The sequence below is a fragment of the Falco rusticolus genome, chromosome 3, assembly GCF_015220075.1.
Source record: "Falco rusticolus isolate bFalRus1 chromosome 3, bFalRus1.pri, whole genome shotgun sequence".
Taxonomy (NCBI): domain Eukaryota; kingdom Metazoa; phylum Chordata; class Aves; order Falconiformes; family Falconidae; genus Falco; species Falco rusticolus.
In genome coordinates this window covers 55,516,456-55,531,767 of record NC_051189.1, presented here as the reverse complement: position 1 = coordinate 55,531,767, position 15,312 = coordinate 55,516,456, and the positions used below count along the sequence as shown (strand labels likewise).

The window sequence follows — 15,312 nt, the reverse complement described above, 5'->3', positions numbered from 1 at the left end:
GGGGAAAAGAAAACATCAATATAGATACTTGTCAACAGCAAAGCTCTCTGGGTGTCATTAATGACTAGCTATCACAGCAAGACTAGAAAAGCACATGGCACTAATGCCCATATTAAAAGAAACCAGGTGTCTTGTAACAGGGCAGTTTATATCACAGGAGGTACCTTGAATGTATCTATTAATAGATCAATTACCTCTTTCTGCACAAACTTCTGGAACCCACAGGTTATAACTTCTGCCGCGTTGTGCACGGTGAGGAACACCGGGATTGGCTGCCGTTGGGAGAGAACAAAAATGTCCAAATCAACCGGAAAAGTCACACACATAGGAAAGGGCACTCCTTTTAGGGACAGCTGTCCCACATGTTTGTGGTTTTGTGTTTCGTTTTGTTTTTTAAGCTGTAAACCTATGCCACATCTCCTAAAAGGGACTTAGACCTATTCCAGTCACTATTACACGGCACAGGCATCTTTAAATGCTGACCCTGCTTGCTTCTTCTCCCACTTTTGAGTGCTCAGTTGGTTTGTTTGTACACAGTTACCTCAGTAAGATTTGCTCCAGGTTTCTGCCTCTAGTTTTGCCTCTGTTCAAATATCTGCAGCCTCCACAGTAGACAGTTCTCATTAGTCTTCCCATCTCTGTCTACTGGTACTATGAATGCAGTGTGACTCCTAGCAACAGAATTACGGGCAAGATAATTTTAGGTGATTGCTTTCAATTACTGCTAGGAAGAGCTGCCTGATATTAGGGTAGATTTGTAATAGTTCATACACAAGCGATGTTGAAATCATACCCACTGAGGTATCTGGACACCATCCCAACATGAAATCATTAAGAAACAAACCTCAATGATAAAAATAATTAATCAAACACCCATTGCCCGAGGCAAACCCAACCAGAATTAGTGGTTCATAACACTTCCTCCAAATCAGATCCATGGTGTCTCAGACAGTTGAAACAGAGGCAATTCTCTGCCTCGATTAAGATAATCTAAGGACTAAGGCAGTTGTAGGAAGCAGTATTTCCCCACTTGTGTAGAGTATTTAAATCACATGAGTAGAGAATGAGTTAATTTCTCAGTGATGTCCATGCCTTTAAAGTATCAGGTGATATAGCAGCAAATATCTCTTAAATTTGACTTTGCACTCAGAAATCTGTGTTTTCTGGATTTTTTTTTCCTTCCCATAAAGCCAGATAAGCATCGCTAGTTAAACATTTTAAGTCATAATGACAACTGGGGTGGATCCATAAGCACAGCAGTTACACCAAGATAACTTTTAACACCTCTAAATTAGCAAGGAATGAAAACCACTCAAACACAACTGTCATGAATTTGTCAGCTCCAGCTTCACTGGTTCTGAAAACCAATTCTCAACCCTGTTGCTGGACAACTGAACATAAAACCAGACGTATCTGACATAAGCATCCTGAGCCTGACACAATAATAGGAAATACAAGAAATAGCCATACACAAGGAAAGCTGACAGCAGAATTTATGTTCTTCCTTTTGTGAAGCCGATTTGTGGGGATTTTTTTTCCTCCCTCCCTGCTTTTGGCTCTTCCAAATATGTTTTGGAGCCAACAATGGCTCCAGTTTGCCTAGCCCGGTTAACCTTCTCCATATGTCTATTGCCTTTGATGTATTTCCTAAATTTGTGAGTGGGTTTAATGCTTACAAAAAGAAAGGTTTACTGGTTGGGCAAGCAGGGTGAATAGACTCTGTACAAACCTCCCCTCACAGCTCTGCATACTTTTGTTAATGCATCACAGTCCAGAGCTAAGAGTCCTCCTCCAGCTCCAGCCCTGAACTCCTGGGCAGGGGAGACTGCCAGCACCTCTAATGAGGGGCACAAACTGAGATTAAGACTGTAGCTCTGCCAGTATACAGGAGTGTTTGAAAGTGGGTCTCCTTGGATTTGATCCAAAAAGTGCACATTATTTCTGCTTTAGGAATAAACCCACTTGATTTGAGGTGAGCCAACTCAGGTATGCGTTCGGGAGTGTCCATTTTCCTTCTGCCTGTGCCATAGAATTGTTGTGCACAAAGTTACTGTCAGAAAAGCTTCTATGTAGCACTGAATTTAGCCCCAGCGCAGGGCACTACATAATAACTATGGCCTAAGACTACTTGCCCTTTCCTCCTAAAATGGCCACAGAATTAGGCCTCTAAATCCTTACTGACATACAACAAAAAGCCATGCACCTCAAGAAAGATTTGGGATACAAATCAAAACCATTCACAGCCACTCTGCCACTCCAATGCACCTCACTCTTGAAGGACCAGAGCAGGGACAGGAGGGAAACAAGGTAATTTACCAGATGACAAGGAAGTAAGAAGAAATAGCAGAGAGGATGTGATTCATTCCTTCACCTCCCAGGTGAGCAGGCAGAAAAGATGATGCTGCCAAGGCTTTATTGTTGTTTCCAGGCAGGGCTCTCCTTAGGGATCTTTGCTGAGTTTACACCAAAGAAGCCCAATTGGAACTTGCTTTGACAAGGAACCAAGAGGAATTAAATGCAATCACCCTGAGACAGAGCTAATCTGAAGGCACGGGGCTTCTGAGCACATGACTGTGCTTTCCAAAGATCACTTGAGTCCAAGATGAAGCCCCCAACCTTCTTTGTGAGGACAGAGATATTCTGCCCTTTTCTGCCCTACCTCTCCACTGGGATGTTGAAGAGATCACTACAAGCAGAACCTTGTAAAAAAATCTCTTTTGATCCTCCCTGTGGCTTAGGGGCTGGCAGGAGCAAGCTGGCTCTGGACTTAGATTAAGATGCATTGACAGAATGCAGAAGGGAACTAGTGCAGAATCTGGCCTTGCAGATGGCATAACAGCAGTAAAACATTGAGTTTTAAGAATTCACATCACAAATTCTCTTTTTTTTTTTTTTTAGGAAAGACTGTATCACTTAAGTAAAAAGCATTCAACTTTAATGAAAGCAGATTTGATATCCTCTAAACATTTGGTAGGTTATTGTGATTCAAATAGATCATAAAACTGATTAATCTAACACTTGCCATAATCTCTTTCCAACTTTCAATTTAGTTTTTCAAATCCAATGGTCTCCATCCTTTTTCTGGAAGGATTTCCCACAGATTCCACAGCCCCACTCCCCCTTTTGCAAAGTTACAGCTAGTAACTTCTTCAGCTTCTTCCCTGCTTGCACAATTCAGACCACAGAGGATCTGTTCTGCAAAACACTGAGTACTCTGGAGAGATGCTGAGTGCTTTGGACTGTCACAGATGTACTTTTTCATACTGCTCTACACTTTGTAGGATTGGACCACTGCTCTAGCACCGTTAACAGTGTATGTATTATTTAAACCCTCTTCCCTTCTTTCCCCCCAACCCAGGGACAGCATTAAATATCTGTTATTAAGGTAACGTGCTTTGCTTATAAAGTAGAGGTAATAAAGAACTGGTTTCTATTTGTGCATTGCTTACCAATCTAGACAGTGCCCTAGAGCCAGCATAAATAATGCCCACAAAAAGTACTGAAGCAGGAAGCCACGACAAGATTTCAGACCTGTGGAAACAATTAAAATACCATTACTTTACCATATTCTGTTTACATGCAGTCAGCAACAGTTGCTTGCAAGGAATATAATAATATGTACATATGCACATGAATTTCAAAGATGTCCATATTAAATTGATTGTCTGATTGTTCAGTATTCCACCCATTTACTAAAGAAGTCTGAGGTAAAAATTAATCACTTCACTTAATCCCAGATAGGAACTACCTGTAGATATATCTTCTTTCTTTTAGTCTTTCCCTGGCTCCTCTCTCTCTAAAATTGTTTGCAATTACAATTGCAATTCACAGAAATTACTCCTATTGGTTTTAAGGTAATTTCAACTAATTTCCTTGATGTGCTTTAAAAGGAAGAAAAACTGACAAATGAAGGCATAAAATGGTACACTTGCACAGACAGCACACATTTTCACTATGTACAAATACACTTGCCCACCCACACATTCATTTCTCAGCCAGATTTACAAAGACATTCTTCCTAAAGATCAGATTGTCTCTGTGGGAGCCTATCTCTTGAGATTTCCTAATGATACTCCTTTGACTAAGCCAAACTCCCAGAGGCAGTTTGACAGCTAATGGAGGAATGAAGTCATCAGATTGATCTGATTATTTTTTTTTTAGCCACGATTATTGCAGTAGGGTCAGGTTTCAGTTCTGGAAGAGGGCTTCAGAATTTGCATTTTTCCTTTTTTGATCTTGGTACTTAAAGGGAAAAAGGGATGACGTAGGTGGTAAATTTCAGAGGAAATAATGTAAGATTTTGAGCAAGGGAAGAACGGACTAGCAGTGATCTACAGGCCTGATCCAAAGGCTTCCCAGGACTGAAGATGCTGCTACCCCCGTCTGCTCTTCCCAAGCTTTGAAATAAAGTCAAGAAAAGGTCAGCGAATAATGCTGGTTCTCAAAACAAAACCAAACTGCTTGTAGTTCCTTAATTTGGATTACACTTCCAACTAGCATGTCAGACTTCAAATGTAATTATATGTATCTCTACACTACCACATTTCATGGAAGAGAAGAAAAAAAGATCACTAAGCGATGAAATCAGAACACTCCGAATGAAAATAAAACATGTGTAAATATTTGCTCTGGGTTTTGGGGTAGTCACCAGCATTTTTTATAAAACACTGTTCCTTTTAAGGTTATTGACTTCAACTGGAATTTCATCAAGACCAGGATCTAAAACTGTCATGCCTTATTACCAATGAGTTCACATCAGACACCAACAAAAATACCCCCATCCTATTGGAACTGCAACAAATGGAAGAAAGGAAGAGTGAAGAAAAGAAAGGAGGGTTGGGAAGATGAAAGGGACACATAATGAAAACTGAATTTTCATTTAAAACATAAAAACAATCACTCTTTCATGTTCTGCACCACTAAATTCTAGGAATCCCAAATATATCTTCATCTCCAATGCAACACTGAGAAGTGTAATGGAAAAGGACTTCAGATGCTTTTTCCATGATGTAAGGGTAGAATTTTATGCTGCCGAGTGGGAATTTCAGGACTGAAAAAGAAAGAATGCATGGATGTTTGATGTAACATGTCAGCAGCAACAATCTGTCTGATATGTAAACCAATTAGTAGCTTCTTATGTTGGCAATAAAGCGATGTACATGCAAAACAGGAAAGCTCAGTGCCATAAAAGAACTGATGAGTTTGTGGTTGTAGGGCTAGATCCAAAGTCCAGTAAAGTCAACAGGTAGGTTCCCCTAAACCACACTTTGGAGCTTTGATTTAAGCATGACTCTGAGCTGCTGCTTAGCTGTGGGGATAATTCAGCACTATGAGAAATGCCAGAACACACAGGACTTATGCGACTACAAGGGTTAGGCAGGAGCTGGGTGGCATATTGCAGCACTGGAAGCACTATGCAGATGCTACACATATTCCTCTGTGCTCCCCAGAGCCCTTGTTTTGGATACAAGTTTTGCAGACAGTCACCACGCAACAATGACAGTGACAGAGTCCATTACAGCTGGAGGTACTGGGGGAAGCAGATGAAAAGCAGAATATCCACAAAATCTAAGAGAAATCACTCTGAGTAATGTGTTTTTATTTCGTCTTTATTGTGAAACTGGGATTCCAGACTTTAGACAAAGGGTGATGAACTATGTGTAGTAAAATAATTCTGCTGAGACACTTTGGGATAACGCAAGCTGGCTCAGAAAGCATATGAGATCAGTCCACATGACAGAAATACTGAGACTTTGCAGAAATAAGCAAATGGGTGGCAGTTCATTATTTGAAGCATGACAAGACTGGGGACTCGATATGGTATTCTTAAGTATCCTACACATACACAAAAGAAACAAGCCAACAGATAGATTTAGAGACCAATATTCTATAAGAGTGTAGAAATGTTCTTATCCCAGTGGTAGGGTGAAGAAAAAACATCTTTGGAGAGGGAAGGACCTTGAGAGGAAGTGGTAGACAGAAGCTTTTACACATTATGTTTGTTTGTTGGGGAGGTTTTTGTTCGGTTAGTTTTTTGGGGACGTTGGGTGGTGTGGATTTTTTGTTGGGTTTTTTTTTGTTTGTTTCTTTTTAATACAGGAGATATATGCTACAAGCCCAGTTCAGCAAAGCATTAAAGCATGTGCCTAATTCTTCTGAAGAAACACAGGTTTAAACTCATGCTTAAGTAGTTGGCTGAATTATAGCCAAAACACGTCAATTAATTCTGGTAATTTCATTCGGTCTATTCTTCAACAGGCATTCTGTGTTAGCTAAGACGTTCCTCAAGATTTATTTTAAAAACTTTTCCTACAGTGTACTGACATCTAGTGGCCTGAAGCCTCCATCGTCAAAAAACGAACTAATTTTTCACCTAAACTTTTGGAAAAAAACATCCTTTTCAACAGCAGAAACTGGTTCTTGTCCAGTATTTTTTTAATGTCTTCCAAGCTTTTGAGAAATTGAAAGTATATTTTCCAAGCTGGGAAAAAATATTCAACTTCTTTCATATTTAAAGCAAAAGTAATCGTCTAGTGATGAAAAGTTGAACTAAAAAGGATGTGACTGACAGCTGTAATTCCTTTAGACTATTCTGTGAAGACAAAATCTGCATAAACAATATACATTTGATAATAATCTATATATCAGTAACTGCCACTACAGCAAGGTTTGGACCCTAATCTTGTATCTACCAATATCACTGGCAGCTTTTGCACCAATATCCTCGTTTTATCTACACTGCAGATGAAAGACAGGAAGTTAAATTCTGTTTCCATTTACAACTTCACTTCAGTTTCAGTGGTAATGTAGTCACTTGCATGGACATGAAAACAGAACATTGCCTGGTTGTTCTGACATACATGCAGGATTTCATTCCAAACGAGGAGATTCAGTTTTGCAAGCCAGCCAAACAGAAAATTCATCTGTTGTCACTTGCTAATACAGAATCACTGAAAAAAGTTACATAGCATGGAACTCTGGCAGTCACATACTCCAATCCCCCCAAGCTCCAGAGTGAAGTCACATTACTCAGGTCATTGTCCAGTCAAGTTTTTAGTATCTCCAGAGTGGAGATGCAACAATTGCTGTGGGCATACACCTCCTAAATTATACCATTCTGCAAAATACAGATATGCCACATTCCATACTGCAGAATGGATCCACCTGAGCAGAGTATAGTCTGCCAGACAACTCTTCCTGAGTTGCTGTCACACTCAGCTCAAGCAGATGATCTTTGTCTACAGAGCATCTTTTTATTTGGAGCTTGATTATTATATCAATCCTGTACTGCAACGGCTGCTCTTGCTGTGCAGTTATAAATGCTAGCGTTAGGCAAGGGTGAATGACTCCCATCTATGGGACACAGGTCTTACAGAAAAAGGAAGATCACATTTGTGGACTTCACTGCACTGACATTTTGGGAAAGGGTGCGTCAGTGTTGTTAACTAACATTACCAAGGTTTCTCTTATAATACAGTAACATAATCTAAGGAAAAGATGTGGATAGTTAGTTGGATTAAGTTATCCTTACAGTTTTCACTAACAGCTATGCTTTTTTGATTGTCTTATCAAGGTTAAATTGAATCCACTTTATATTAGTATACAGTTAAAAGTGCGTGTCATTGAACATTGATTAGACTACAACGTAAGATCTCTCCCACACTTGTGAAGCAGAAAACACACACACACAGACTTATATTTTAGCAAGTTAGTAACTTCCACAACCAACTTAACTACATCATAAGCCACCTACAGAAAACAAGTATTTAGCAAATACTGAAAACCCTACAGTACCTTGAACACAAGTTTATCTCCACCCAGCCCAACTTCCAGGAGATGTGAAGCAGAAGCCCACCCACTAACGTCTGCCACCTGAAATAGAAGCAAAACAGCTTGTTTGTTCTTGTTAACCACGTGGAATATAACCTTAGAATCCACAGAATTTCTCACAGCACACCCATGACTCTAGTTATCTATTTCTCTAGATTACCAGGGATGCCACTATTCCCCTTTGAATCTCTCATTTTTGTGGGCCTTCACTTTTTCCAAATTTTCTAATATTCTGATGTTTCCACTCCCATTTTAAATGTTTTATAAATTACCATCAACTACAATTACCTTAGTCATCCTACCAAAAACCCCATTTTATCATCTCTCCCCACACAAGGCTTAATAATAACAATAATAATAGTGATGTTACAGCCATGATGACCTGAAAATCAAGCAAGACAAGGTTTGTGACAAGAGATTACTATCTTTTCATACATAAACTGTTACTGTTTTAACAAATAAACATTATTTCAGAATTCAAAGACTCACTTCAGCTGAAGTAATAAGCCCCAAGGATGACGTGTGTAGTCCTCACAGTTTCAAACATTAGCTCTAGGACTTCCCATGGTTCTTCATGCTGGGCTTAGATTAAAAACTCCCTTGAACTCAGACTGCTCACACACACACACACATTTTGCGTAGCAGGCACCACGTGAAGTGTCATCAACAATAACATCATTATGCTGCATGAGCCTCTGATTCAGAGACTCTAGAGAAAACATCTTTACAGCCAGATAACCCTGCATATAAACCACAATACTGCAGTTTTCTCATTGAAAAGGTATGTAACCATTACATACATTCTGCATTGACTTACCTTACCTTAAAGGTGTTCCTTAGTCTATTATGGAGCTAGTATGTGAGGCCTTAGAAATGCTTGAGGATAACTTAAAATCAGTAGTGATGCACACTGATATTTTTTAAGCTTTTAAGTAAGTTATTAGCTTCCTTCTTCCTTAAGCTAGTGGTTTTCAGAGAGGTATTTCATGTTTCTTGGGTGAAAATCCTTAAACAACTACCATAGTTCAGACAGAGATACTGTATTGCAGTGTTAAATCACATTAACATCTGTAACAGGTATAGCAGTGGTTTTATTATTCCCATTCATTGCAATGCATTTAACCAGCTATTTAAAATCTCTCTCACACATATGCAGAATAAATAAATATTCAGTCTATGCAGTATTACATACAGTCGGACAGTGTCAGAGAAGAGCAAGCTCATTGATTCAATGCTACTATCACAGCTCACTTCACCTTTTTTTAAATGAGGAGATATGAGAGCTTAAAGATAGCCCTGATGTTTGCTGCAGGCTTGACCGTGCTCTACTCCAAGCAACTGATTAATTCCCACAACTTTATTGTGAAGAATTTCCTCTTGTCTCAGTTTTAAGGTCAGAAGTTAATAACACTTTCAGATGCTTACCACTATGCAACATAGTCTTAGATTGTATAGGGAACAAAAATAATGACAACAAACAATAACAGCATGAACTGAGAATAACATTCTTTTCCTCCTTTGCTCATCTGTCATAGCTCTAAATGAAAGTGTACCTGAGCCACTTAATTTTTAAGGAAAGGTCACTTTTAAAAGCCAGAACTTTTGGAAAAATATTAAGATGCTGAGATGCATTTCCAAATAACAGAAAAAGGAAGTGAGTGTGGTAACACAGATACCATAAGGCTTGCCACTGCAATATGGTTTTTACTATTGATTTACCACATATTTTACATACCCTGCTCAAAACCCTTTCCCAAATGATAAAAGGCTTGTCCAAGAGAGACTCCATGTGTGTCAAAACCGAAGAAAGCATATTTAACAAAGCTGAGTACACTCAAAGAAAATGGAGATTCCCAAGGCGATTATTCCTAGAGTTGACTGCATTCCTGGGGCTGCAAGTCAGGCAAAAATATAAGCCATGCCAAGCAGCAGTAAAGGAATTCAAGATATCCAGTGTCTGCAGATTTTACCATTATCTCAACAGAAGAAATGGGGGAAGTCTTGACTCTTAAGTGGTCAGATTTTCACTAAACATCTCACAAATTATTAAAGGCATTAATGGTATATATGGATACTTGACAAAACATTATATTTCTCATGATAAACATTAAGATATGACAGTGACTTCTGATTCAGAGTCACAACAAAGGCTAAGCATGAAAATAAACAACATGGTATTTGTGTATGCCTAAAGATGGGTTTAAGGTCGGTTTTCATTAGCACAGTAAAAGACTACACCACATCTGTACTTCACCCATGAGTGCCATCTCCAAAGAATACAGGCTGTGCTATAATTGCTACTTTCCATGCTGAAGCATAAGACTTTCAAAAAAATGAGAAATGACGGAGTCTATATCTTAATTACATCACCACCATGATGTTTAAAAATTAACCAAGACACATTAATGAATGTTTTACTAAGGCTTCATCAAGTAAGCCCTCTAGACAGCAAAAGCCAGTAATAGCAAGAGGTATTAAAGTTTGCTTCAGCATGGAACAGCAAGACATTTACTCATTAAAGTAATTTTTTAAACAACTGTATCCTTAAAACAATACTTACCCTTGAAAAAGGGTAGGGTAGGTAAATTTCAGGACAGACAGGACATACTGGAAAACAAATAACAAATTAATGGACATCAAACACCTACAGCTTATAACATTAACAAACAATCACAAGAGCAACGAAACACACACACAAAAAAGTTTCTACCAAAATAAAGAAAAAGAAATTCAGTAATTTCTCTTCCCATGCCAGAACTACTGGATGCTGCCCCAGTCACTGTGGAAGGTAGCAGACACTAAAGTACACGGTATGGAGTGGACACACCGAACGATGGAGAGGCGGCTACCTCCTGAATTGCTCTCTCACTTTCTGAGCACACTCCATGCATCACACTGAATGGGAGAAGGATTAACAGGAAGAAAAAAAAAAAAAAGACACAAGCCCTTGTCAATTAAAATCATATCATACTACAGAGGCAACGACAGAGGCAACTTTTGGCAGAATCAAGACCAATAATCTTAACACCACTGTCTCCATATAATTAATCTATCTTACAGACCTAACATTCTGTTTACACACCATTTTGTGTGAAATATTAAGCGGTCCAGAAAGCCCTTTGGAGGTGTAATATGGGGTGGGGCAAAGCCTCTGTGTCATGGCTTTAGCATGCTTTGTCAGGGTCTGTGCGTAGGGATGCTAGTGTCTTTCCACACTGTATACGTATATATGCAAGTATGAGGCACAAATACATATGCCTTTCAATATGTTTATCAGGACCTAACAAGTTCCTGTAATGAAGTTCATAAATACTGTCACTGCAAAGGAAAAGAATGACTGAAGCTTCCTCAGAGGAGAGGAAAGGTACCTGCCATTCCTTCCAGGAGCCAGCAGAAGCTGTCAATGGTAGAAGGAGAAGCTGAAAGCTTTCAACATAGAGGAAACTGTGCTGAGCACTTTGCAAGGTGCAGGTTTTAGATGTGAGGGATGTTGCTAAGAAGCTGGCATCAATATACAGTGACAAGGCAGGTGGATTCACAACAGGTCATATCACACACACACCTGTCAGAACTGCCATGTGGGTTTTAAATGAGGATGATATACCTGCTCATGTCTATAGCCCCACTTGCATTTACATACCACCTGTAACAACTGAAAGGTCTGTATTCTGGGTATTTTTAACTTTACTACAGTAAAAACCTCGACTCAGGTTTGCAAATGGAGACCCTATGTCAAAGTCCTTCCAACATCTTCTCAAGTACAGTTACGTCAAGTTACCTTTTGCAATGCACAGAATCACAGAATCATTTATGTTGGAAAAGACCATTAAGATCATCAAGTTCAACAATTAACCCAGGTCTGCCAAGTCCATCACTGAACCATGGCCCTAATCACCACATCTACGTGTTTTTTTAAACACCTCCAGGCATGGGCACTCCACCACCTCCCTGAGCAGCTTGTTCCAATGATTGGCCACCCTTTCAGTGAAGAAATCTTTCCTAATATCCAACCTAAACCTCCCCTGGTGCAACGTGAGTCTGTTTCCTCTTGTTCTGTTGCTTGTTGCCTGGGGGAAGAGACTGACCCGCACCTGCCCACAGCCTCCTGTCAGGGAGTTGTAGAGAGCAATAAAGTCCCCCCTAAGTCTCCTCGTCCCCAGGCTGAACAACCCCAGTTCCCTCAGCCGCTCCTTGTAAGACTTGTGCTCCAGACCCTTCACCAGCCCCGTTGCCCGTCTCTGGACACGCTCCAGCACCTCAATGTCCCTCTCGTAGTGAGGGGCCCCAAACCGAACCCAGCATTCGAGGTGCGGCATAACCAATGCCAAGCACAGGGGGACAATCACCCTTGTCCTGCTGGCCACACTGTCTCTAATACAAGCCAGGACGCTGATGGCCACCTTGGCCCCCTGGGCACACTGCTGGCTCATGTCCAGTTGGCTGGTGACCAGCACCCCCAGGCCCTTTCCCACCAGGCGCTTCCCAGCCGCTCTGCCCCAGCCTGTAACGCTGCATGGGGCTGGTGTGACCCAGGGGCAGGGCCCGGCACTGGGCCTGGTTGCACCTCAAACAGTTGGCCTTGTCCCATCGGTCCAGCCTGTCCAGATCCCTCTGCAGAGCCTGCCTGCCCTCCGGCAGGTCAACCCTCCCCCACAACTTGGTGTCACCTGCAAACTTACTGAGGGGGCACTCGATCCCCTTGTCCGGATCATCAATAAAGATACTAAACAGCACTGGCCCCAGCACTGAGCCCTGGGGAACACCACTTGTGACCAGTCCCCGGCTGGATGTGACTCCATTCACCACCAGCTGGGCTCGGCCAGCCAGCCGGCTTTTAACCCAGCACAGAGTATACCTGCCCAAGCCATGGGCACCCAGTTTCTCCAGGAGGATGCTGTGGGAGATGGTGTCAAGGGCTTTACTAAGGTCCAGGGAGACACATCCACAGCCTTTCCCTCATCCGCTAGGTGGGTCATCTTGTCATAGAAGGAGATCAGGTTCATCAAGCAGGACCTGCCTTTCATAACCCCACGCTGGCTGGGCCTGATCGCCCGGGTGTCCTGACATGCCACGTGATGGTGTTCAGGATGACCTGCTCCATAACCTGCCCCGGCACCGAGGTCAGGCTGACAGGCCTGTAGTTTCCCAGATTCTCCTTCCTGCCCTTCTTGTAGCTGGGCATCACACTGGCTGACCTCCAGCCTTCTGGGACCTCCCAGTTTGCCAGGACTGTTGATAAATGATGGAGAGCAGCTTGGCGAGCTCCTCTGCCAGCTCCCCAGTACCCCGGGGTGGATCCCACCCAGCACCATAGACTTGCGCATGTCCAAGTGGAGCAGCCGGTCACTGACCGTTTCCTCCCGGACTGTGGGGACTTTGTTCTGCTCCTTGTCCCTGCCTTCCAGCCCAGGGGGCCGAGCAGCCAGAGGGAAGCTGGTCTTGCTATTACAGACTGAGGCAAAGAAAGCACCGAGTACCTCAGCCTTTCCCTCAGCCTTTGTGGCCATGTTCCCCCCCTGCGTGCAATAAAGGATGCAGATTGTCCTTGGCCCTCCTTTTGTTTCTAATGTATTTGTAAAAACATTTTTTCTTACCTTTTGCAGCCGTGGCCAGCCTGAGTTCCGGCTGGGCTTTCTCCTTTCTAATTTTCTCCCTGCGTAGCCCTGAGACATCCTTATAGTCCTCCTGCGTTGCCTGCCCCTTCTTCCAAAGGTGGCGAACTCTCCTTTGTTCCCTGAGCTCCAGCTGAAGCTCTCTGTTCAGCCAGGCTGGTCTTCTTCCCTGCCAGCTTGTCTTTCAGCACATGGGGACAGCCTGCTCCTGCACCTTTAAGCTTTCCTTCTTGAAGAATGTCCAGCCTTCCTGGACCCCTTGGCCGTCCAGGGCTGCCTCCCAAGGGACTCTGTCAACCAGTCTCCTAAACAGGCCACAGTCTGCCCTCTGGAAGTCCAAGGCAGTGGGTTCTGCTGACCCCACTCCTTGCTTCTCCGAGAATCAAAAACTCTATCATCTCATGATTGCTATGCCCAAGATGTTTCCTGACCACCACATCACCCACCAGTCCTTCCCTGCCCTGTTTGTAAACAGCAGGTCCAGCGGGGCATCTCCCCTGGCTGGCTCCCTCACTGGCTCTGTCAGGATAATGCATGATGCAATCTGGCAGCTCTCCTAGCCCCTTTCTGTTCAGTCCCTTCACTGCTCCTTGCAGTCTTTCAAATAAATTGTATTATCTCTCCCTACAAACTCTGCTTCATGACTGGACTTCAGTCTATTTCTGGGCATCCTTAATGGCAACTGTACCTTGGAACAGAAACCAATGGCCAACGCTGAGATGGCATTTCATGTTCACCTCCAAAATGCTGCTTTTCTCTAACTCTCCTTCAGGAAATTCATACCCTAATTGCTTCACGAACATCTTTTATTTCAGAAATCTGCACAGAAACACAGACACACTCTCTGACAAATAGGACAGCAAGGAGTGGTTACTCTATCTCATCCTCCCAGAGAGAAAAAACTACTTCAAACTATGTTTAAACTACAAAATCTTGTTCACAATGTGGCTATCTTCAGCCTGCTTCTCCCTCTGCTTAGGCATTTCAGCAATACCAACAGGCAATTAAGTTGCACAGTGGAAAACAGACTTCTTGTCGTTAATTTTCAGATTAATTAAACTGTCAAGAGTGTCCATGGAAGCTAATACTTGTCTCACCACCACGGTAACACTTTGAATATTTCACATTTTTCCTTTGGATACTCTGTATTATTGTTCCAGTTGACAGATCTTCTTTTGGGATGACTGTGCATTCAGTGGTCGCTAGACACCCAATCATGAAATACATTCAGCATCACCGATGCTTTCAAAGCAGCGTAATTTCTGGCTCTCGAGCTAACGTTTCATTCATTTGAACAACACGATGCCCACCCCGGTACTCTCCTAAGTATGTCAATATGGGCACGTGTGTGTCGTGGGAAGGTACAGGCGGCAGGCACTGAGGAAACCAAGGGGGGCAGACCCAGCTGTACTCGCCGTGTGGAGCGCAGCCCCGGGCGGCGGCGGCGGGCCCCGGCGCTGACATGCCGGGGGGGCTTCACTCGTGGGACAGCCCTCCTCCGGGCTTGCAGGGCAGGGCAAGCAGAGGGCACGGTCCCTCCTCCACGTCCTCCTGGGTCCCCGCTTTTACCTCGCCCCACCAAGCGCAGCCCCCGCTCCCGCCACAGCGGATCACCTGCCCAGCGCCCCCGCACTTTCCTCCGCCGCGCCCGGCCCCTCCGAGCCCGGGGCGGCTCCGCGCCCGCCCTCACCTTGTTGGTGAAGCAGGAGGCCAGGTAGAAGAGGCAGACGGCGAGGCCGCCCGCCGGCCTCTTCAAATACATCTGTCAACGCCCGCTCCGCCGCGAACGCCCCGGTGCGCGGGCCCGGCCGGCGGCGGCCATCGCAGCGACACGTCGCGCCGCGGCCGCTCCAATGGGCACCGCGCTCCC

At 43.2% G+C, this 15,312-nt stretch overlaps 1 protein-coding gene across 5 annotated transcripts in view; it reads right to left on the bottom strand.

Moving 5' to 3' along the window:
- Positions 1–15,312, bottom strand: part of TMEM241 (transmembrane protein 241) — a 62,979-nt gene extending 47,667 nt beyond the window's left edge. For all 5 annotated transcript variants that reach the window (XM_037379767.1, XM_037379771.1, XM_037379772.1 and 2 more), the window contains exons 1-5: positions 15,133–15,312; positions 10,391–10,437; positions 7,795–7,872; positions 3,450–3,531; positions 195–272 (exon numbers count right to left, since the gene is read on the bottom strand). In XM_037379767.1, the coding sequence (XP_037235664.1) occupies positions 195–272; positions 3,450–3,531; positions 7,795–7,872; positions 10,391–10,437; positions 15,133–15,204 (357 nt within the window). In that variant the 5' untranslated portion in view covers positions 15,205–15,312. The remainder of the gene's footprint in view (positions 1–194; positions 273–3,449; positions 3,532–7,794; positions 7,873–10,390; positions 10,438–15,132) is intronic.